The sequence below is a fragment of the Lissotriton vulgaris genome, chromosome 12, assembly GCF_964263255.1.
Source record: "Lissotriton vulgaris chromosome 12, aLisVul1.2, whole genome shotgun sequence".
Taxonomy (NCBI): domain Eukaryota; kingdom Metazoa; phylum Chordata; class Amphibia; order Caudata; family Salamandridae; genus Lissotriton; species Lissotriton vulgaris.
In genome coordinates this window covers 60,796,517-60,820,941 of record NC_141700.1, presented here as the reverse complement: position 1 = coordinate 60,820,941, position 24,425 = coordinate 60,796,517, and the positions used below count along the sequence as shown (strand labels likewise).

The window sequence follows — 24,425 nt, the reverse complement described above, 5'->3', positions numbered from 1 at the left end:
GTAAACTGAAAGTGCTCGTGGCCTACTGTGAACCGCAAGTAGCGCAGGTGGCCCGGCAGGACTGGAATATGGAAATAAGCGTCCTGCAAGTCCAACGCTACCATCCAGTCTCCAGGGTCCAGGGCAGCCAGGACCTGAGCTAAAGTCAGCATCATAAACTTCTCCTTCCGAAGGAAGCCGGTGACGCTCCGGAGGTCCAAGATAGGGCGCAGGCCACCTTTGCCCTTCTTGGGAACCAGAAAGTAGTTGGAGTAGCAACCACGTCCTACTTCTGGCCCAGGAACGCGCTCGATGGCCCCCTTGGCCAAGAGGGCCATAACTTCCTCCTGCAGAAGTTGCAAGTGATCCCCCGACATGCGGTGGTACTGCGGTGGCATGGCTGGAGGGTTGCCTCGAAGGGGAGGGAGTAGCCCCTTCGGACGATTTGCAGCACCCACCTGTCCGACGTGATGGTACACCAGTGGAATAGGTGATGGCGAACCCTGCCTCCTACTTGCGTTCAATGGGCCTGAAAGCTCAGACTAGAAAGGCTTTGAGGCGGATGCTGAGGGAGTGGATGTGGAATGACCGGGCCTCTGTCCCCCTGCACCGCCACGGCGGTTACCACATCCGTGACCGCGTTGAGGTTGGTTCTGCGGCCTGTGGCTGGACGAACGTGTGGGGACGCCTCTTCCTTGGACATGAAAGGGACGAAAAGCAGAAGTCTGCTGGCGCTGGCCCAAGGCCTTGGCTGTAGCCCTGGAGTACTTGAAACGCTCAAGCGCACTGTCTGCTTTGTCGCCAAAAAGGCGACGGCCATCGAAGGGCATGTCCATTAGCGTTAACTGGATATCCCCCATAAAAATTGTCGGACCTCAGCCAGGCGTGGCGACGGAAATCGCTCTGCCTAGCGAGTCCGTGGTATCGATTCCACATCGGATGGAATACCGTGCTGCGTCCCACCCCTCAGCAAGAGCTTGGGGGAGCCGTGTCTGGGCCTCCTCCGGACACTGACGCAGAACGTGCCCCACCGTATCCCACAGAGAGTGGGTGTAACGGCCCAAAAGACATGCAGTATTAATGGACCGCAACCCCAAGCTGACTAACGAGAACAGTTTCTTCCCAAACTGATCAAGCATTTTGGATTCCCGATCCGGGGGAGCGGTCGGGAATGTGGTCTGGGAAGTAGAGGCCTGGATCACCAGACTCTCGGGTGGGGTGTATGGACAGAAGGCAGGGGTCGCCCAGAGCCGGGCGGTGCCGTCGGGCCACGTTCCGATCCACAGGGGGCACTGTGGAGGGCTTGGACCAAGTGCCCATCAGAAAGTCCGTGAGGGCCTCATTGAACGGCAGCATAGGCTCCGAAGAGCTTACTGGCGGTTGAAGCACCTCAGTGAGATTTGTCCTCACGGTCTCAGCAGGGAGTTCAAGAGCCAAGGCTTTGGCTGGCCTGCGCTACACCACACCATATGTAGCACCCACCTCCGTAGCCACAGAGGGAGGAGAGATGAAACCAGTGTCAGGCGATGTGTCAAGACCACTGGCCTCCCCCAGCTCATCTGCCAAGTCCTGACTTAACTGGCACTGCTGTGCCAGAGGGTCCTCAGACCCCTCCAGTCTTCCCCTTCATCCGTGTCCTGATAAACAGGCATAAAGGACGGAGCCGGGTCATAAATGAATTGATCACCAATCCGAGGACGGTGCCGGGAGTGGCACCGTAGGGGTCGCACCAGCGGAGGAGTCGTGAGGTCAACTGGCGTCGGGAGGTCCTGTGGCGTCGGGACCGAAGTCGCTGAAGGCGCTGACACGCTAGGACCCCCAGTCGGACCTGCGGGGCCCGAAGGCGCGCCAGCGGGTCTCGAGGGCGGAAAGAGACTCCTCATGGCCACGAGGAAGTCGAATCTCACCCGGCATCGCGGTAAGCCCAGGGACCGGAGGGTGTGGAGCTGGATGCGACGTCTGCAGTTCCGGCGGAGCCGCGAGGGTGATGCCACCGAACCCTCGGCCAAGTCGCGCGACCGGCGAGGGGAGTCAGAAGAGCGATGTCGCTCTTCTTCCCATGCCTCGACTTACCTGAATGCGAGGACTTGGAACCCGATGAGCGGTGGTGGCTAAGGCTCCGCGACCGGTCCCTCAACTTCCTCCTCGACCGGGACCTCGAGCGGCGCAGAGCCAACTGTCTGATCAAGAGAAGCTTACGGGACCGCTCCTGCCTAGCTTTCGAGGTCAAGGCCCGACAGTCAGGGCACGCCTTGTCGTCGTGGTCGGTCCCTTAGACAGTAGAGACACCGGCGGTGGGGGTCGGTTACCGACATCAGTCGGTGACAGTTGTCACACTGCTTGAAACCGGGCATCCCTACCGGCACCAGGGGTCGAAGTCGACTTGAAAAAGATAGTCAAAAAGACCAAAGAGTTAGTCAAAAAGTGACTAAGAGTACTAGCTCTTCCCGGATCTGCGCTTGCTGGCGTTGAAAAAAGAAGAACTGACGTCAAAGCGCGAGGACAGCATCTAAGTACTCCGACGACGTCATCCCGGCGATCACGACGGACGCGGAACCGCAGACGACGCCTACCGACGCTCAGGGGTACTGCTGACGAAAACTTTCCGAATCCAGTCTGACGTCTTGAGATATTCCAAGGTAAGAAATCTAACACTAACGTGTTTCTTTCAGATTCTTGTGTTTTACACCCCTGCACTGAGCACTGCTCTGTTTACACACTTACTCTTTGTTACGCCACTAAATATGAAAAATATTCAAACCTAAAAATACCTCAATTTACTAAATGCTATTGGAGTATGATGTTTTGCTATATTGGCACTTTAATGCATACGTGGTTCACATAAATATGTGACTTCCTGAAAATATATTGCTGACAGTGAATCCATCCCTCTTGAAAAACAAACATTTGCAATGGAATAGGTCTCGCATTTATGCGAGTTTAAGCTATTGGCATTGTAAATGACAATGCCTATAGCTTCAACTCGTGTAAATGCAAGACCTATTGCATTGCAAATGTTTCTTTAAGTTTAAAACTGAGCGCGGTGCCGCTTCAAGGTCTCCATCCGTGACAATAACAACAAAAATAGTGCTCACTTGGTTCTTCAGAGAAGTACACAGTGTGGATTCTCGCGACGAGATGCGGCTGACGTGAACCCACACACGTCGCCGAATTGCTTCCTGTTTCCTCAAGCCCCGCCCCTTGAAGCCGCGCTACGCTGATGCCGCTGTCGATGCTCCTGGTTCTTTCTCCGTTCCCTCGCCTTGACTGAAAACGAGGGGGTAGATGCCCGAGAAAAATCCTGAGGCAGAACCCTGCTCGTGCTCGTATGTTCGGCGTTGTAGCAATTTTATAAAGGCATCGGCCTGCCGAGACCGCTGGACTGCCAGAGATCGCTAAGTCTGTGTGGATGGCAACATCCTCGAGATCGAGGCAGAAACCGGCGGGGCTGAGGTGAGTGCCCGGGCGGGCTGATCCTTTTTTCTTTTTTGGACGTCGCAGTGCTTAGCAGCGGTCACTGAGGGCTCAATGGTGTGTCCCATCTCTGCCAGTTGAGGAGTCTTTGAGGTTGGAGCCTGTGTCGGCCTTTGGTTCTGTGGGCCCAGGGGCCTGGTTGCTGCACGGAGACTACCGGCCTGAATACAGGCCTGATTGGATTGGATTGGATTGTGACATTTGGCATTTGATACTGGGCTAAGAACGGCATCGGCAGAGGGTCTCCTCTGTAGAAAGTGGAAAGTACGCCGATTTGTAGGAGACATGTGACCTTGAATTAGGCCCCTGGAGTGGCTCTTAATTGGGGGCTGGCTATATTACTTGCGGGATTACTAGCTGCAGAATGCACTGCGGCTTAGCAACAAAGGTCTAGTCGCAAGACAAAAAACTTGCTTCCACTTTAAGTTCCTGTGCTTTTGCCTATTGAGTTTCCACTGCTCTCAGCTGCTCATTTCTTTGCTTGGGATAGCTGCTCATTTCCATCTAGTGGCATAACCCAAGTAGGGCCGTGCAGTCTGCATACAGCTTCCATACCTTGTTCCCTTTCTTCCTGTCCTTTTGCCCACCCCCGTTGCCTCTTCACTCCGCGGACAGACATTATTTAGCTTACAGACATGGCGGCGAGAGCAAGGGTAAACAAGCCAAACCGGACTCAGTGAGAGATTCGGTGAGAGAGCTCTTAAAATCACAGATAGTACCTATACCCACACTTGTGGCTAAAGGAGGGGGAAAAAAAGGCAGAAGAAAGACGCAGCAAAAAAATGCCCTAAAGTTTAAAGCGATGGAAGCGGCCGAAAAGTTCAGACAAAATAAACATAACATCTCAATCAAGTCGGCTGAGGAGGAGGAGGACTTGGAAGAAGAGGATGAGGATGCGAAGACATTATCCGAACTTTCGGCAGAACTGAGTCTTTTGGCTGTTGGTGATAATGGTGAGGGGAAGGGAGGTGGTAAGGTGGACAAGGTGGATAACACTGGTAACACTGGTAAGAGTACAATTAGGAGAATTGAGAGTCAATCGAGCCCCAAGCAGTATCCCCTTTTTTCAAAACCAGTGCTCCAGCAGGGGCACTTCACGAGTACTCCAACGCGGGAAGAGCCCAGCCAAAGGGAAATAATAGGAGCAATGGAGCCAAAAGATTCTAAAGAGAAAGGGGGTGCGATAAAACTAACAACGCCAGTGGCAGAGGCCGATTTGGAGAAAACGGCAGAGGTAGTGGCAGTGCCGGATGCCAGTTCGCTCCCCACCATCTCATTACAATTATTACAGCTACAGGCTCCTTTAGCCCCCTCCACCCCCTTGATTCAGGCTGCACTCCAGCCCCACCTTTGCTCCATATCACCGTCTCACCCTCATCACAGTCCTATCAAGATTGCAAAGTCAGTTCACTCTGCAGATAAAGTACCGCTCTTGAACACCGTCTCATTGCCAGCTACACCACCTTCTACCGAACTTTCAGGTCTAGGTCTAGTACGAAATCTACATGAGACTCAAGAAGATGGAGTATGCAACGTTCTAAAGGTGAACTCAATAGAGGAGATGCTTCAAACTATACTCCGCAAAATAAGGGATCTTAAAGTCTCCCAAGCTCACGAGATATCACAGTTGCACTGCAGGCTTACAAAAATGGAGGAGCACTTTGGAAATCTTCCCACAAGGGTCTCGGAGGCAGAAGTTCGGGTCTCTAATCTGGAGGATACTTTGATCATGATGCAGAAAGACCTCCATGCAGTAAACAAAGAGAAATCTCAATTGGCGGAAAAGCTACAGGATTTAGAAAATTATAACAGAGGGTCCAATCTACGCCTAGTGGGCATTTCCGAAGGCCTGGAAGACACGGACGTAGTGAAATGGTCAGAGTCTCTGTTAAAAAAGGCTATACCGGAATTGGAAGATGACTTAACAATCACAAGAGCACACAGAGTCCCAGCACATAAACCCAATAATCTCAAATACCCTCGTACAATATTACTTAATTTTTCGGACTATAGGGTGAAAGAGAAAATCCTTAATACAGCCTTTTCAAGAAGAACATATAATACCGATGAAGCAAAAAACTTTCGGATCTTTTCGGACATGTCAGCGGCATCTGCCCACAGGCGTAGGGACTTTGTTAAGATGATCGATTCTTTTAAGGCTAAGGGTGCCTAAGCTATGATCATCCAGCAGTCTAAATTGAAGGTCCTAGCCAAAGGGAGATTCTTTATTTTTACAGATTTACAAGAAGCCCAGTCTTTTTTGGAGGGTCTCACCACATAGCTAGGAGTTAAGTAAATAATCAAAGGTCTTCTGGACGGAGAGGGGGAAGCTCCTACGATTACTTGATTTGGAGGAAAGGGGAAGGAAAAAAGAAAAAATAAATAAAAAATGTCCCTTTTTTTTGCGTGAGATCGAAAGGGGCGGTTGCAAGGGGTTACAGGAAGCACATAAGGATGCAATAAAATGGCATCCACAAAGAAGAAAAAGGAACAGAGGGAGACGGAAGTGGGACACGGGGGTTTGCCGTCACCTCTAGGGGGGTTTGGGAGGGAGGGAAGGTGAAGGGGATGTTGCGGGGGGAAAAAGAAAGTTCATATGATAAGAAGTTATATGGTCAATTAGAGGTAAAGTCACGATATGGGAGAAATTAGTAGCAAATTAGCAACAGTAGTTTGCTTTATGCTGATGCACTTTTTTCTTGCACTGAAAAGCACTTTAAGATTCAGAGCAGGGGGCTATATTACAAGTGCCGGTCGGAATAATGCATAAACCCATGGCAGCCTGTCTCTGTCTAATATTGGAAACTATTGCAAGGTTTAAGTTCTATGCCATGTGCACTTCAATTGTTGATTTTGCACAGAGGCTAGGTATAGGAGGTTATAACTTTTTCTCTTTTAGCAATGTTTTTGTACATTTGTTTGCCTCCAATTTTATATTTTATGATTTTGTATATGTTGCACTTTATTCGCACTCTAAATGCTGATTTTGTACAACTGTTTGCTGCTATATGGAATGGTGGTTTGCGTATTTTGCACAAAAGGTTGTTTAAACTCCTACGATCTCTTCGTCTAATATTGGAAACTATTGCAAGGTTTAAATTCTATGCCATTTGCACTTTACTTGCTGACTGCACAAAGGCCAGGTATAGGAGAATATCATTTTTTCTCTTTTAGTGATGTTTTTTTTTTTGCTTGCCTCCAATTTTATATCTCAGGGTTCTGTATATGTTGCACTTTAGATGCTGATTTTGTACAACTGTTTGTTGCTATATGGAATGGTGGTTTGCGTATTTTGCACAAAAAGTTGCTCAAACTCCTACGATCTCTGAACTATATGCATGTATTTTGCAAATTTTTCCCGGGTCTCTTCTTCAATTCCAGTCTTTGCTGTACTTTGCACACAATTAGTTTTGTACTCGATATATAAATACTAATGAGAAATAAGCTGAAGTTTTTGTCTTTTAATACAAATGGTTTGAATAATGCTCGTAAAAAAAACGCTATTGAATGCTGGCTAAAAAGCCTCAGCCTGGATGTTATTTTTTTACAAGAAACCCATCACAGAGTCCAGGCTGAATCCGATAAAACTTTAAAGGGCTGGGCAGGTTATAGAGTTTCGTCAGTAGCAGGGTTGGCACAGAGGGGCGTAAGCATCATAGTAGGAAGGCATGTAGGCATCTTCCCGGAAGGGTCACTCACAGATCATAGTGGTAGATGGGCATTCGTATATGGTAAATTAAATCAGGTAAACATAATATTAGCCACAATATACGCACCAGTGATAGATGACCCACTCCCAATTCTACAACTGAAACAAGCATTGACTGGTATACCTGGGCAAATAATATGGGGAGGGGATTTTAATTTTTTACAGAACCCTTTAATAGATTCATCTAATAAAAAAGACGGGCGCCAGAATAAACCCAAAGTTGCTATTGCCTTACAAAGCTGCAAATCAGACCTTGACATTATTGATTATTGGCGATCTCGCAATATATCTAAACGCAAATATTCTTGCCATTCTGCAAAATACAATTCAGCATCTAGGTTGGACTTCTTTCTAACATCCTATGGGTTAGAAGTTCATAAATATGATCACCTACCAAATCCGATGTCAGATCACGCAGCACTTTATATGGAGCTAACTATAGGGAATCAAGAAACAGAGACACCTAGAAGATGGTATTTTAATAAATTGAACCTTTCAGAGGCACAATGGTGTACAGACATCGAGGAGGAGATTGAGGAGTTTTTTATGCGGAATAGAGGGTCAGCTCCAATCAATGTAATTTAGGACGCTTTTAATGCCACTTTGAGGGTAATAATTACCTCCAAAGAAATACCGAAACAGAGGGCAAAAAGGAAGGAGAAACATAATTTACAGACAAATCTTGTGAAGGAGAATCAAGAGCATTATAGAGCAAGATCTTTGGTCTCGGGGCAAAAGATAGTAGAAGCAAAGAGAAAAATGAAGGAATTCTACGATGATTTAGGTGACACAAATAGTAATCTCTATGCCCAGCAGCTCTATGAAGAGAGTGAATACACAGGTAAACTCTTGGTGTGGCAAGCTAAAGAAAATCAAGTCCGCAACAGAATAGAGCATATTTTGGACCCCGTTACCAAAGTACAGGCGAAGACTATAGCTTCCATAGGTGAGATGTTTTAAAAACATTACGAGGGAGTTTACCAAACTAGTTAAAGGGGTTGTAACAGAAAATACTCTGGAATTTTTAGATGCACTCCAAATTCCGGAACTAGGTAACGATGATAAAAAATGTTTGGTTCAGGAGTTTACAAAGATAGAACTAGATGAGGTAATTAGCACCCTCCCCAGTGGCAAGGCTACTGGTGAGGATGGGCTTCCTGCGGAACTTTTTAAAAAATTTGATGGTATTCTCCGTAAAGAGCTCCTGTTACTAGTTAATTTCTTATTACAAGGAGGGCCCCCTCCGGACTCTTTCCGCACTGTAGTGGTCGTTAGTATTCTAAAAAAAGGAAAGGATAAGGAAAATACGAATTCATACAGGCCTATAAGTCTTTTAAATACAGACTATAACATTTTTATGAAACTTCTTGCGAATCGCTGAATAAAAAAGTAGGGTCTCTTATAGGTCCAGATCAGTGCGGTTTTATAGCAGGAAGACACCTCCGCACTAACACAAAATTTTTATTGGAGGCATTGGACTATTTTAAGATTAATAAGGTGGAAGCACAGATCTGGCTTTTAGATGCCGAAAAGGCTTTTGACCTAGTGTCATGGGACTGTCTTTTTGCGATTTTGCACAGCTTTGATTTTCCGATTGATTTTATCTTTTATCTTCCTCCTGAAACAACTATATGAGAATTCTAAGGCACAGATTATTATTAATAACATAAATGTTGGGACATATAAAATTAACAGAGGCACGCGCCAAGGTTGCCCCATGTCGCCAATTATATTTGCCTTATTTATTGAACCTTTGGCTAATGCAATTAGGGGGAAAATGACTGACAAAGTACCTGTAGTCGGAATGACAAATATAAACTATATGCCGATGACATTGTCCTTTTTCTAAATTCAAAGCCTACAAGTCAAGTAGAAATTCTAAAAATCTTTTCTGACTTTCAAAAGCTAGGAGGCTATAGAATACATGTCAACAAAACAGAAATCATTTTAGCTAACTGCACGGTAGACACTTTATCATCGGAATTTAGGCAGATTTATAATACCCAGCCAGCCTAAGAGATATCTGGGAATATTCATTTCTGACAATTTGGAAGACCTATATACGTTAAATTACATACCCCTGCTAAAACGGATTGGTTCAAAACTAGATCGTTGGAACCAACCACCGTTATCAATAATAGGACGCGTCACCCTAATCCGTATGTCTATCCTACCACTTTTAAATTTCCTTTTTAGTGCAGCCCCGTGTGCAATTCAGATTTCATTTTTTTTAAAAGTGGATGCCATGCTCTCCTCATTTCTATGGGCAAATAAAATTCCGAGATTAGCACTTAGCACTTTATACCTCCCGTCGGCACAAGGAGGGTTGTCCCTACCAAATATTATAGAATATTATATTGGTACTTTTGCACATCACAGTTTTAGTTTTTTTTTTTTTTTAGATGATCATGAAGCAGACAATTTTTTTATGAGGAAGAGGTTGTTGGAATTTAAAATCTATGATCCAGTAAGAATTACGAAATACCCAAAGAAGTTACGTTATAAGTCTTTGCAGTGGCTATTTAAACAGGAACCCAGCTCCTGAAATATTATGATATTTTTAAAACAAGTAGTTCGACTAATTTACTTAATTTTATCATTGGGGAGAGGGGTTGTCTGGATAAAAATACTGTGCGACTTTGGAAGGAAAACGGCTTCGAGAGAATTGAGGACTTTCTTTTAGGAAATAGATGGAAATCTTGGGATGAAATTACTGGGGAGATCCACCACTCGAACACAATCTTGAAATGGTCCTTTATCGCTCTTCATGCTGAGTTCAGAGAGCTAGACATATGTAACTTATTTCATAAAAGTGTCATAACGGAAGCATTGAATAGCGTGACGCAAAGGAAAATTAGCGTCTGGATAAAAAATCTCAAGGATGATAATTCAATATTATTGTATAATAAGGCCAGAGATAGGTGAAAAAAGAGGGAAGACATTGAAATTAACAAATCCACGTGGGATAAAGTTAATAAATTTAACAAATGCATTTTTAGAGGCGCCAATTTTAAGCGAATGCAATTCTATAGCAAATGGTTAATTTATAGAACGCCCTCGTTTCTCCATAGTATATATCCCCAAGCTGAGGATAAGTGTTTCCGCTGTGAAGAAAAGGGCACTTGGAAACACATAGTCTGGGAGTGTTCCAAAATACAGGAGTTTTGGAAGGAGATAGGAAAATATCTCAGTAATATGGTCAAAGTCAATATTACATTTGATGAATTAACTTCAGTCCTTGGTTGTTCCCTGAACTCCACTCCCTACGACGAATCCTTGTTCATGGCATCATTGGTAGCAAAATCGCTTATTTTGCAGTGTTGGAAATCAGATGAAGTACCAACCCTTTATGCATGGAAAGTAAAACTATCTAGGATTCAGTGAAGGGAAAGAAAGTATGCATTGAGATCAGGAGATCTTAGGAAATATGATAAATACTGGAGTGTGTTTGAATGTTAGACTTATTATGCTGGACATAGATTTTAATCTCTTTCCTAGTCTGTTTCACTGTTAATATATTGCACTATGCACATTGTACTTTAGGAGTATTTTAAAACTTGTTGAATTTGAATATGACTATGTATGTATTTAAATGAAGTTACTTAGTTTGCTTACTGGTTTTTACACATATTGTACTATGCACTTTATCAATTGTATTGCTTAAAAATGCCATGTAATGTTTATCCACTGTCTATGAACTCTCAATAAAAAAAATAAAAATAAAAATAATAGTGCTCACTTAATAGGTAAAAAAACAAACATTGATGCATTTATTGATCTAGAGTATATTGTTCATACTCAAAAAAGCTTCAATTAGCAAGCATTGACTAATTGCGATATTGAGAAATAATAGTCTATGGACCATTGTTTTGTAATACCACTTAATAGGTAAAGCGGTCCATGTAACGTGCCAAGTAAAAGGTCCAGAGTCTTATGGGTGGTAACAAATGGCAACAAGGAGGTAACAAGGACAGACTAACAAGCCTCATAATGAATCAGAAGCCAGTGTTTACCAAGAACAATGACACCAGCAAATAAAAAATATGGGAGGATAGTGAGCGAGGCTTCCACAGCATACTCTACTACAGTATGCCTCGCAGAGCGATCAGCGCATGTGCGCTGCCACTAGTCTCGACCTAAAAACGTACATGGTTTCACTGTGTTCTAGGTCGCCCTTATTTTGATATAATGGCAATAAGAACAGGCATAATGACTGTAGGAGATAGTTGAGGCTTACATCACCTCAAACAGGACAAACATATGTACTTCAGAAGACGAACTACAAAAATGAATAGAACATCAAATTATATCTCCTGAGGGGAGAAAATACCCAACAAATATAAATGGTGTTCTGAGCCAATGACCTTGAGAAAATCCTTCTATGCAAGTTTAAAATTCAAACTCGCTCCCTACCATGTAAATCATGATGGGAAGGCTGACAGCCTTATGGGTTTCCTAAAGCTGCAGTGTAGGTTTAACAATGTCTCAACTGCAGTATGTGTTGCCTAGCTAGAGGGTTTTAAGAACAGGTTTAAACAGTAGTGTTTACAGTTAACTGTTTAACTAAATTGGCTATTTGGACATACTTAAAAAAACTTTTACAGGCTAGAAAATATTTGCCTCGTACAGTCATGGTTGTTATGATTTTAAAAACGTTTGTCACATGAAAAATACACTATAAAAATAATTCTGGGGCTCGAACAAAATAGTTCGCTGTTTTTATCTATCAGAGAAACTTCTCTGAGAGAGGAAGTAGTACACATTTAAAAGGTTTCCTAAAAGAACCAAAAAAGGCCCAAAAGAAACCACAAAAAAGACTTTCTCAAGGGCAGATGGCATGTCGATTCTATAGCAAAGAAAGAACTAAAGGATTGAGAGAAGCTGGATGGGCAGAGTGTACCCCGCAGTAAATGGAACTGAACAATCCATATTGTGAACTTAGAGGAGTGTTTCAAGTTCTATGGCACCCACTCCAGAATATACAGCCAAGAAAAACGAGATTTGTGGAACTCAAGCACCAAGCAGAAAACAATACAAACAATACTTTCTGTGGCACTATCACTGCTATTCAAAAAATCAAAATAGCAATTTCTGCAAACAGCATCAACCAGGTGTGTGTATGTAAGGCAACTTCTCAGTTTTCTGACCAGTAAGTTGCGGGTTTGTCTAGTATGAATTAGTGATCCTCCAAATCTGGTGGTCTGCTAGTGCTTTGACCTTGCCATTCTCCCTATACCGACCCCAGAAAATGTCCTTACAAGGCATATTTCTCACCCTTCCTCGCTGCTTTCCTCCTTTTCTTCCTTGGCATCAGTGTCCTGCTCAGCCAAAGAATCGGAGACAAGTTTCAGAGAACGCTCAGAGTGAGACACGAGCTTCTGAATTGCCTGCAGCTCCTCTTCCGTGGGATAGATCTGGGAGTGCTTGAACATGATGTATCGATCGTCAAAAGATTCAGGGCGTCGGTTATGCTATCATAAAAAAATCAAAACCACAGAACTTCAATGGAAAGTGAGGGCTACATTTGTAACAAAGCATAATATAAATACAAAACTCTAATATCAACAATATGCACAATGTGTTTGGGGCCTGCTTTTAATCATTATTACTATGTGTCCTCAAAATGATAGTCTGTCACCTGCTGGACCTCTAGGTGTGCATTCTCTGATTATGTACTTATTGCCCACTTCCATGTGCTTAATCATCATTGCACCCCATGTATGATCTCAGCCTGGTTTACTGACTTATTTTCTACGCCCACTTTGATTAGCCAAGTAAGCCATCCCATATCTTCAAGGGCACAAATGGCCCAATGTACAAACTATATGTCGCAATTTGCGCCCAGTATTTTTGTGACCAGTACTAAACTATATACTAATAGGTTGGCTTGTAAAATTCTGATTCAAAGCAGCATGTAATCAACCCTACCGTACACACGTGAGGTGGATCACTGATTGTGACTCACTCAGACTGGTGGCCATCACAGAGATGGTGGACTGCAGGGTTCAGAGGACCACTATGTCATGTATAACAAACCTTAAATAACAAACTTTATTTTTTTAAGGCAGACATTTTTCCTTAAAGAAAACGGCGTGCATTTAAAAAACAAATACTTTACTTTTTTTAAGTTTGTTTAAGAGTTGGCACTGGTCACCTGCACTTTCGGTCACAAACCATTCACTCATCTCATCTTCAATCGATATTTGAAAGCAATGCCTACGACAGGGCCCTTCCAAACAGGGTTTCAGGATTGAGTTGTAAAGCCATTTTAGAAGTCACAAAAATGTTACAGACTGCTAAAAATGGTTTTAGTAATTGTAAAAAAACGTTGTTGCTGTCACAAACATGATTTGAACTGCTTGAGACAGTTTATCAAACATCTGTGCGTTAGCCCCCTTGAGCGGTTTGCAATAAGCTTGGGGAAACATTGCCCAGTTAGCAGCCTTGAGCAGGACTGTAAACATGGATCAGAAGTTATATGGTATCCCCAAAACATGTCAATTTTTCAAAGAACATAGTGTTTCCCAAACAAATGTTTCTTGGTGCATAAAGCACAAGTTACTTACCTTCGGTAACGATATATCTGTAAGAAACAGTAGTTATTATTAGATTTCTTACCTTAGAATATCCCCAGGCGCCAGTCTGGATCCGGAAAGTTTTGCGTAGCAGTACCCCTGCGCGACGGTAGGCGTCGTCTGCGGCTCCGCGTCCGTCGTCAGCGTCGTTGGTGCCAGGATGACTTCGCCGGAGTACTTAGACGCAGCCCTTACGTGCTGACGTCAGTTCTTATACACAGCTTTTCCACGCCAGAAACGCAGAGCCATGATAAAAACCAACACTGGTGCCATGAAACTAGGGCCCTCAAAGGGATAAACCTTAACCCTAGATATCGGTTCGCAGAACGGGGAGGATGGGTGGGGAGGTAAGGAATCTAATACTAACTACTGTTTCTTACAGATATATCTTTACCGAAGGTAAGTAACTTGTGCATATGAAAGAAACAGGTTAACTTAGAACAGATACCCCAGCAATACCAACCCCGGTGGTGGATCTGCGAACCAATGATACAGCTGTAGGCATATACCGATTTTGTGGAGGGACGCCTGGCTGCCAGAATTACATCGCAGACTTCAGGAGGCAAGTCAAATGGCCTCAACTGTCGCCGCTCAATCTCCGCGCATGGAGGTGGAGACTGGACAGGTTCGGGTGGAGGACCGTCCCCTGCTGCTGCGACAGAAGGTCCTCCTGAAGAGGCAGACAAATCGGGGGATCAACTGACATGCTGAGTAGCTCGGGATACCAGTATCTCTGTGCCCAGTCCGAAACCACAAGGATGACTTGGGCCCAGTCGCGCCTGATCTTCTGCAGCACTCTGGGTAGAAGTGGTAAAGGCGGAAAGGTGTACAACAGACCGCAACTCCACTCGCAACGAAATGCATCTCCGAGCGCGACCCGCCTTGTAAATTCTAACGCGCAGAACTGATGACATTGCGCATTCTCTTCTGTGGCGAATAGATCTAACCAAGGCTCTCCACACTGTTGAAAGAGACCTTGCGCCACGTCCGAGTTCAGACGCCATTCGTGATCCATCATGCACCGACGGCTGAGTTTGTCCGCCCTGGCGTTCAGGGAACCTGCCAGGTGTTGAACCACCAGGGTCACGCCGTGATGTTCTAGCCATTGCCAGAGGCGCAGAGCCTCCTGGCAAAGGGTCCACGACCCCACCCCGCCCTGTTTGTTGGAGTACCACATGGCGGTGGTGTTGTGCGTGAACACCTGCACTACACTCCCCAGTACAGAGGGGAGGAATGCTTTCAGTGAAAGCCGGATCGCCCGCAGCTCCAAAAGGTTGATGTGGAGCTGGGACTCCGCCGGAGACCAGAGGCCTCTGATCTCCTCCTCTCCCATGTGGCCCCCCAAGCCCAGTAGGGACGCATCGGTCACAACTACGTGCTCAGGTAGGGGTAGGGAGAGGGATCTGCCGCTGACCCAATCGCGAACCATGAGCCACCACTTCAACTGTCTTGCAGTACCGTCCGAGATCAAGACGTGGTCGGACACGTTGCCCTGATGCTGGGCCCCACTGCAGAGCCCGCAACCGCCACCTGGCGTGATGCACCAGAAGGATGCAGGAGGCCATTAGCCCCAGAAGCCGCAGTGTCAACCTGACCGAGACTCAGGATAAAGGCTGAAAGATCAGAACCAGAGCCTGAATATCCCGAACCCGCTGTTCGGGAGGATAAACCCGAAACTGCGCCGAGTCTAGAACCGCTCCGATGAAGAGGAGCTTCTGAGAGGGACACAGGTGTGACTTCGGCACATTGATGGAGAACCCCAGCAGGTGCAGGAGGTCGGCCGTAGTCTGGAGGTGGCCGACGACTGTCTGGGGCGAGCCCGCCTTCAACAACCAGTCGTCGAGGTTGGGAAAGACTGAAACCCCTCATCTGCGCAGATGAGCTGCGACCACCGCCATCACTTTCGTGAACAGCCATGGGTCGCTGGTAAGGCCGAAGGGGGGCAAGGTAAACTGAAAGTGCTCATGGCCTACTGTGAACCGCAGGTAACGCCGGTGGGCCGGGGATGTGAAAATAGGCCTCCAGCAAGTCCAACGCTACCATCGAGTATCCCAGGTCCAGGGCAGCTAAGACCTGAGTCAGAGTCAGCATCTTGAATTCTCCTTCTGGAGGAAGTCGTTGACGTTCCGCAGGTCCAAGATAGGGCGTAGGCCCCTTTGCCCTTCTAGGGAACCAGAAAGTAGTGGGAGTAACAACCACACCCTACTTCTTGCCCAGGAACGCGCTCAACGGCCCCCTTGGCCAAGAGGGCCGTAACTTCCTCTTGCAGAAGATTCAAGTGATCCCCCGACAGGCGGTTGTATTGCGGTGGCATGGCTGGAGGGGTCGCCTCGAAGGGGAGGGAATAGCCCCTTCTGTACGATTTGCAGCACCTGTAGGAGAGTAGGGTCTGCAATCCTATGGTTACCCCAGATTTTTGCTTTTTTTGCTTCACTGGTTTACGACTTTCCCTGGCTGTGGGCCTGCTAATCATACCCACAGCCTAGCTGTTCTCTCTCTAAATTGACATCCATGTACTTTAGGTACATTTACCAATTGGTATTGGGTCACTCTTGTAAGTCCTTGTACAGTGTACCATAGATACCCAGGGCATAAGGGAACCCAAGGCCTACCAGGGGCTGCAGCATGTATTATGCCACCCCTGGCTGGCCATCCAAATCTGACACAACTGGCTGATCAATCAGCTGGGGCAAGGTGGTGTAATCACCCTTTGCTTTAGATATAGTATACCTATAGTAGTGGTGTGGCTCACTGGTTAGAGGCGGCAGACCCGGAAGCAGAGAACGGCCCGGGACCAGGGTTCAATTCCCGATGGGGCAGGGTCGTGGACCAGGGTCAGCGGACTCGATAATTCTCGCCTCGGTGCCTACTCTAACCAGGGATCACACACGGCAACTCTGGGCATTAGCTTGCCTCATCTCTACAACGGCCCTCCACATTCGCCGGGGATGCCTGGTTTCACCTTGGAGATACCCAGTAGGGACCATCTCACAGGGATAGCCAGGACGGGTTCCCCAGCGGTCTACAGCGCCACGACGCCTCAGGGCAGCAGTGCGCTTTACAAGACACATACATTTACATTTACATATCTAAACCTAGAATGGACACATACACTCCTATAAGTCACTCCTATGGCAGGCCTTAACAATCCTGGAGGCAGAGTGCTTGGAATTATGTGAGATAGTGCTCTGGCATGAGCTGAGCCTGTCTGCAGCTTTCGGAACCAAGTCCTTTAGCTGTTTCCATGATAACGCTATACCATATACTCTTAAGTGCATTATAATCCTCGCGGTTATCGCTAACTTTGGCATAGCATTATCAAAACATGTTGAGTACGGTGTCATACGAATTGGAATACTACCCCCTCGCCAGTTCTGGCAACGGGGGTAGCATTCCACCCTTTTAGAGGGACACGACATGTAGGTAACTGTGAACCCCGGTTAAAGTTAACTCGAGCCTCAGCATCACAAAATGGATGCTGCCACCACAGGCACAAGTCTGACCTCCTGATGCTGGGAGTCCGTCCAGCGAGGGAGACCTGGACAAAGGGTTTCCTGCCTTGGGAGGTGCTAGCACCACCCCAGACAGGATTTTGTGTATTGCGTAGGACAGGCCTGAAAGGAATGAGACATGCCTGGGGCACACAAGGTGTCCCTGTGCATACACCGGTTCAAACCAGTCGCTGGGGCCCTCCAGCCCCAGCTCTGGCGCGAAACCGGACAAAGGATAGGGGGTGTAGCCACCCCCCTTCCTGGTCCCACCCATAGGAGGGACCTAGTGATAGTACAGCCCCCTTTAGGCGAATAAAGGTAGGAGCTGGTCCCATTCCAAATCAGATTATCCTGAATTGACTTTACAAGAAGAAACTCTGGACTTCGACGTTCTGCTCTACAGAAGACTGAAGAAATCTCCCTTGTGGCCAAGGAGTGACCACCCTGCACAAGCAGGCTCCATCAAGCGTCCAGCGATTCAATTTGTCGTCTTCCCGAGTGGATCCAGACTTCAGAGCCCGACGAGACCCGGACTTCAGACTTCTCCGACCTCTACCTACATCTGCAGCACAGCTGAGATCCGTGGGTGCAATGAGACACGTGGGACCGGCCATCTTGAAGAAACTGCACTTCGCTTCCAGCACGACTTCTGAGGTATCCTCGATGAAGTGCTTTGGGGATTGAGAAGCCCCAGCCCCGAGCAGCTCCTGCACAGAAGATCAGCCCTCCAGCATCCACGAGATCTCCGTGGGGCCCTTTTGCTTGATTGCTGCTCGACGCGTTGTCTGATCACTTGCCGGCTGGCTAGTGGCCTGCTAGACGACGATCCTTGAAAACTACACCACTGGTCCGGTTGCTCCAGACTGGCCCTTGCTTCCCTGCAAAGGAGAAACACCCCGGACCCTCCTGGTCCGCAGCAGACGCCTTTTCCATCTACCGCATGGGTTGCCTTTGCCAAGGCCTGTTGACACCAAATCCGGAACCAACACTGCTGACAGCGAGAGCCTACGTGGGACAGCTCGTGCCTCCCTCCTGGTCGTCGAAGACACCTCCTGGTCCAAGTGGCTGCAGAGTCAAGCGTCCACTCTTCACCTGATCGCGACGACAGCATCTGGTTCCTACCTGGTTCCACTCCAGTCACTGGCTAGTGACTGTGAGCATTGTCCCCTCTGCTTTCAGGTCTTCATCTTCCTTGATCCACCCTTGGATCCCTCCGGACAGCTTCCTCCTGGTCGCCTGCAGCACCTTTCTTCAAGGCTCCATAGACTTCAACGCGGAAACCCGACACACTTTGACACCTATGCACCCGCAGCCCGTGGGTGAGGTAACAAGAGCATTTCGGTGCTCAAGGGTAGATTGACTCTCCTAGTGTCCAGATTTCCAGTCGTTTTAGTCCTAGCTAGTCGGAACTGTCTATTACTTACCTTTTTGTAAATTGTACTGTCCATTGACTTTGTTACGCATCTCGCGTGTGAGTTCACACTCTGCACACGCGTCCCGTGGACCTCCTATTACTTACCTAAGGTTAGGATAGTGTAGTCCCAGCGATCCTACAGCCTCTGGACAGCTCCATTCCTTCTATCGATTTCCTTACACCACTTGTTTAGTATATGGTTTCTCGTGCCCCTAGGGCACCATTGTAATTCGTGCAACTTAAACTTATTTTTCCTAAGAGTCTTGTAATGTGCTTAGCCCTCTGACCTCATAAAGAGTTCAGAGGTGTTTGGTAATAATAAATATATTGTTTATTTTCATAACAACCTCTGTGGTGTCCTTTCACTTGGTATTCAAGGGGTTATATGTGGTAAAACAGCTGGCTTCACATGCCAAAAGAGTTTAGCCTAAGACTGCTTTGTCCATGCTACCATTAGGATAGCTGGTCTATAAGGTTGACTTACAACCAATCACCATAAGGGTTGTTTGGACTGATACAAGGTGATCACTAGAACTAGTGAGCATCATATATCAGGCCAACTTCTCACCGCAACCACCTGTCCGATGTGATGGTGCGCCAGTGGAGGAGGTGATGGCGAACCCTGCCCCCCACTGGCGTCAAATGGACCTGAAAGCTCGGACTAGGAGGGCTTTGAGGCCGATGCTGCGGGCGTGGATGTGGACTGGCCTCGCTGTTTTTCCCGGGCACCGCCACGGCAGTTACCACGTCCGCCACCACGCTGGATGTTAGTCTGCAGCTCGTGGTTGGCAGAACGTGTGGGGGTGCTCCTTCCTTGGCCACGAAAGGAGCGAGCGGCAACAGTTTGCTGGCGCTGGGCCGACAGGCCCAAGGCCTTGACCGTAGCCCTGGAGTCCTTAAAGCGCTCAAGCGCACTGTCTGCCTTGACGCCAAAATGACGACGGCCATCAAACGGCATTTCCACAAGGGTGTTCTGGACATCAGCCGAAAGGTTAGCGGACCTCAGCCAGGCGTGGCGGCGAACCGCCAGCGTCGTTGCAATCGCCTTGCCTAGCGAGTCCGTTGTATCCAGCCCACATCGGATGGAATACCGTGCCACATCTCGACCCTCCGCAAGGGCTTATGCGAATTTAGTCCGGGCCTCCTCCAGACAATGTGGCAGCACGTCCGTGACCGTGTCCCACAGAGAGTGGGCATAACGACCCAAAAGGCACGCGGTGTTAACTGACCGCAACCCCAAACTCAGTGAGGAGAACATCTTTTTACCACATTGTTCGTACCTTGTGGATTCCTGATCAGGGGGAGCTGTCGGGAATGCGGTCTGGGAGTTAGAGGCCTGGATTACCAGGCTCTCGGGGTGGGGTGGGTGGACAGGAAGCAAGGGTCGCCCGGTGCCGGGCGGTGGCGTCTGGCCACGTTCCTATCTACAGGGGGACCTGTAGCCGGCCTGGACCAAGTGCCCAAAAGAACGTCAGTCAAGGTCTCATTAAATGGCAGAAGAGGCTCCAAAGAGCTTGCCTGCTGTTTAAGGACCTCAGTGAGGAGGTTAGTCCTCACGACCGCAACGGGGAGTTCAAGAGCCAAGGCCCTGGCCAGCCGCGTCAACACCACACTATAGGCAGCCCCCTCCTCCGTAGCCAGGGTAGGAGGGGAGACAAATACAGTGTCAGGCGAAGTGTCCAAACCACTGGCCTCCCCTAGCTCACTTGCACAGTCCTGAAAAGACTGGCACTCCCGTGCCAGAGGGTCCTCAGACCCCTCCAAATCTGCTTCGCCTCCCATCTCCTGGTACTCAGGTTCAAATGATGGGGCCGGATCAAAGAAGTAATGTTCTTCTCTTGACGTCGAGCGACGCCGCTACGACGTCGAAACCGGGTCGAGGGAGAGATCGGGGACGACGTCGTCCGGGGACGGCGTCGATACCCTAGGGGTCCACGCCGGCAGGGTCGTAAGGTCGACCAGCAGCGACCCGGATCCGGATCCAGTGGGGCCCTGTGGCATCAAGACCTAAGTCGCCGACGGCGCCGGGGCCGAAGCCGCTGGCCCGCTAGGGCCCCCAGACGAACCCCCAGGGCCCGAAGGCACCTCCGTAGGGCAGGTCGAAGGAGAGCGATTCCTCATGGCCACAAGGAATGCGTCGATCTCCGGCGTCGCATCCAGCCCAGGGACCAGCGGGTATGAAGCTGGCCGCGGCGCCCACGGCTCCGGCAGAGCCGCATGGGCGGTGTCGCTCGAACCCCTGGCCGCGTCGTGCAAGCGACGGGAGGAGTCAGAAAGTGCAGTCGCCCCTTAGACTTCTTGTGCCTGTTACCTGAGGACTCCGAGCCAGACGAGTGGTGTCGACTCGCCGAGCTGTGATGAATCCAGCCCCGCGACCGGTCCCTCGACCTCCTCCTGGACCGGGACCTCAAGTGGCACGGGCCGACTGCCGGAGCTCGAGGCACTTACGGGACTGCTCCTGCCTAGCTCTCGACGTCAAGGCCCAGCAGTCGGGGCACGACTTGTCATCGTGGTCGGCCCTAAGCAATACAGGCACCGGCGATCGGGGTCGGTAACGGACATCAGTCGGCAGCAGTCGGCACAGGGTTTGAACCCGGGCATCCCTACCGGCACCGATGGAGTCGTTCGACTCGAAAAACAGATCAAAAGGATCGAAAAATCTTAGTAAAAAAATGACTAAAGGATACCACTTTATCCGGATTGGCGCTTGCTGACGCTGAAAAAAGAAGAACTGACGTCAGCGCGCGAGGGCGGCGTCTAAGTACTCCGGCGACGTCATCCCGGCGCCGACGACGGTCGCGGAGCGGCAGACGCCTACCGACGCGCAGGGGTACTGCTACGCAAAACTTTCCGGATCCAGACTGACGCCTGGGGATATTCTGAGGTAAGGAATCTAATACTAACCTGTTTCTTTCAGATCCAGAAAGCAATGGACGAAAACAACCAATATTTTATTGGCATGGTTATTCTTTCTGTCATTTAGAGACTTTTCGTTCTTAGGTGAACTGTCATTCACACATTTTTGTAGATACAAACCAAATGTGTGTTCAATTCTGAATGCGACAATAATAATAATAACGATGGATATTTTTAACGTGCACGGCTACCTCAAACGAGGTGTCTGGGCGCTAATGTAGCAAACATCAGAACAAAGGGACCAACACAGTTAATCTCGTTGCTTAAAAAGCCAGGTTTTAAGCGCTTTTCTGAACTCTGACTCTGAGTTCAGCATACGTAAGTGGGGAGGCAAGTTGTTCCAAAGCTTGGCAGACCCCACTGAGAAGGACCTGCCCCCTGCCTGACTTTGAAGAATCCAGGGACAGTGAGATAATGTCGGAGGTTGGATCCAACTATGCATATTTGTTAGTGATCACCAACAAAGACAGATAATATACTGGGATACATAAATCAAAAAAGTAAATGTTTTGGAATAGATATAAGCTAAAAGACGAACTGGATATAAGGCCATATTTCAGTCTGAATCATTTAGGGTTGTCCCAGAAGAGCAGCGGTATTCCTGTGCAGTGGGATAACCAACAGAAAAATGAATATAGTCCCTCCTTCATTCACCCAAATCTCAGAGAAGTTGGAATTCAAAGATCATTCTCATCTTGGAAAAAGATATATAGATATATGCACACACATACCAAGGCACTGAAAATAAATATTGCCAAATAAGACGTTAATTAGAACTGTACTAATAAACCCACATTCACAGATGAATTACTACAGTTCATAGGTGGAATTCCAGTTTATTAGCACAGTAGAGAGAAATATATGGGAATAGCACGGTGTACTGCTTCACAGACTGCATGGTACAATAGCTTTACATATGAAAACATCTCTCCTAATAACCAGGAGTCATCTTCAATGTGATTTAACCCTACTGCACAAACTTAGCCCCTTGCAACTTGGTTATTCGTTAAACATGAGTGACCTTGAATGCATGCGTCCTTGTTTTTCTGATAGTACAGTGCTGTTGTGTTGTCCATCTATACAAGTAGGGATTTTATCTTGAAGGAAGGAAGGAAGGAAAACATTTATGGCCAGATGGAAAGTTCTCAGTTCCAGTCAGTTGATGTGGTAAGACGTCTCCCTCAGACCGAGTTCCCTGAACCTAAAGATGTTCCTTGCAAGTTCACCATCCCACAAGAGACATCTGTGATGATTGACTGCGCTGAGTTCTCCGGATGAAAAATATGTCCTGAATCTGACACCAATATGAAAATGATTGAACTGCAGACTGGGACAGAGTGAGTGTGTCTTCCCTCCTGCCCGTCATTTGGCACCATTGATCCTCTAAGCATTGCTTAACAGGTCTCATGTGGAGCCTGGTTTGAAGAAACGGGAAACTACAAGAGGTCATCAAGCCTAGAAGAATACAGTCTGGCGGCCCGAGTGTCCACAATTGAACCCAGGTGACAGAATGACTGAACTGGAACTGCAGTTAATTTCTTGTGGCTGACATGCAGACACAGTCTGCAAAGAAGGATTAGTTACTTACCTGTAATCCTAGTTCTCATCCAGGGGTATACTCATCAAAGTCATTAAGTATGAATATTCCCCGCCCATGTGTGGGATCCCGGAGCATATAGAATATATAGATATATATATATATATATATACACACACACACACACACACACACACACACATATGTGAAAACATATATTTTCAGCCTAGAATATATCCAAACTGGAAAGCTGCCGAAAATTACATGAATTAGCGTACACACAGTTGTACTCTCCCAACCCCTAAGGAAGAGTGAGAGCAGTAAACATTTGCATACAACAATGCTTTATTGCCATAGAAAAACCTGTAATTGCAGGCATTTGCCAGTAGGCTGCAGTGGAGTATAAAGAAACAAAGAAAGACTGACACCTTGCCTTTAAGGCATTAGAGTAGGGGTAACGTGCCTTTAAGACCTGAAGGCGACCCCCTGCTCCCATGATGTACCACAGGTAGCAGTTGGGTCAGTTCTTTTTGGAGGTGCATAACACCTGAGTAAATCCATAGTAAAATCTCATAACTTTACAATAATGCTCGTCCGGGGAGGTGGGCAGGAGCTTATGACTTTGATGAGTATACCCCTGGATGAGAACTAGGATTACAGGTAAGTAACTAATCCTTCTCATCCAGGGGATACTCCTCAATAGTCATAATCTATGAATAGATTAGCATGCTCATACCCAAAGTCTCGCGGATGAGCAAATAAGTAAACAGTAAAAAACATGAATTAACATCACATTTAAAATGCAGCTATGCAAATAAATTCCTCAACAAGGCCTGTCCCACTTGGGCATCGGCCTGTGCATCTGAATCTAGGCAATAATGGCATGTAAAGGTATGTACTGAAAGACATGTAGCTGCTTTGCAAATCTCAGAGATTGGAATGTTACGAAGGAGAGCCGTAGTAGAAGCTTTCCCTCTAGTAGAGTGTGCATGAGGTCTACCCTGTAAAGCCTTGTTAGCTAATTGGTAAGACAGAGCTATACAGGAGACAATCCAGCGAGAAACGGATCTTTTTGAGGCAGACAGACCGGTATTAGTTGACCCATAATTCACAAAGAGCCGGTCAGACTTTCTAAGTGGAAGGGTTTTTGCCAGGTAAAATTTCAGAACCCTCCGGAGATCTAGAGAGTCTAAAGACCTCTCCGGGGGAGTGGTAGGTTAAGGAAAAAAAGGTAGGCAGAGTGATAGACTAATTGATATGAAAATCTGAGACTACCTTGGGCAGGAAGCTTGGATGTGTCCTCAGTACCACCCTGTTGGCGTAAAACACT

General features: G+C 47.3%; 1 protein-coding gene across 1 annotated transcript in view; it reads right to left on the bottom strand.

The window, feature by feature from the left end:
* ZFR2 (zinc finger RNA binding protein 2) overlaps positions 1-24,425 on the bottom strand; it is an 811,721-nt gene that overhangs the window by 424,491 nt on the left and 362,805 nt on the right. Inside the window, exon 12 of the mRNA XM_086947097.1 lies at positions 12,437-12,633. Coding sequence (XP_086803223.1) covers positions 12,437-12,633 — 197 coding nt within the window. The remainder of the gene's footprint in view (positions 1-12,436; positions 12,634-24,425) is intronic.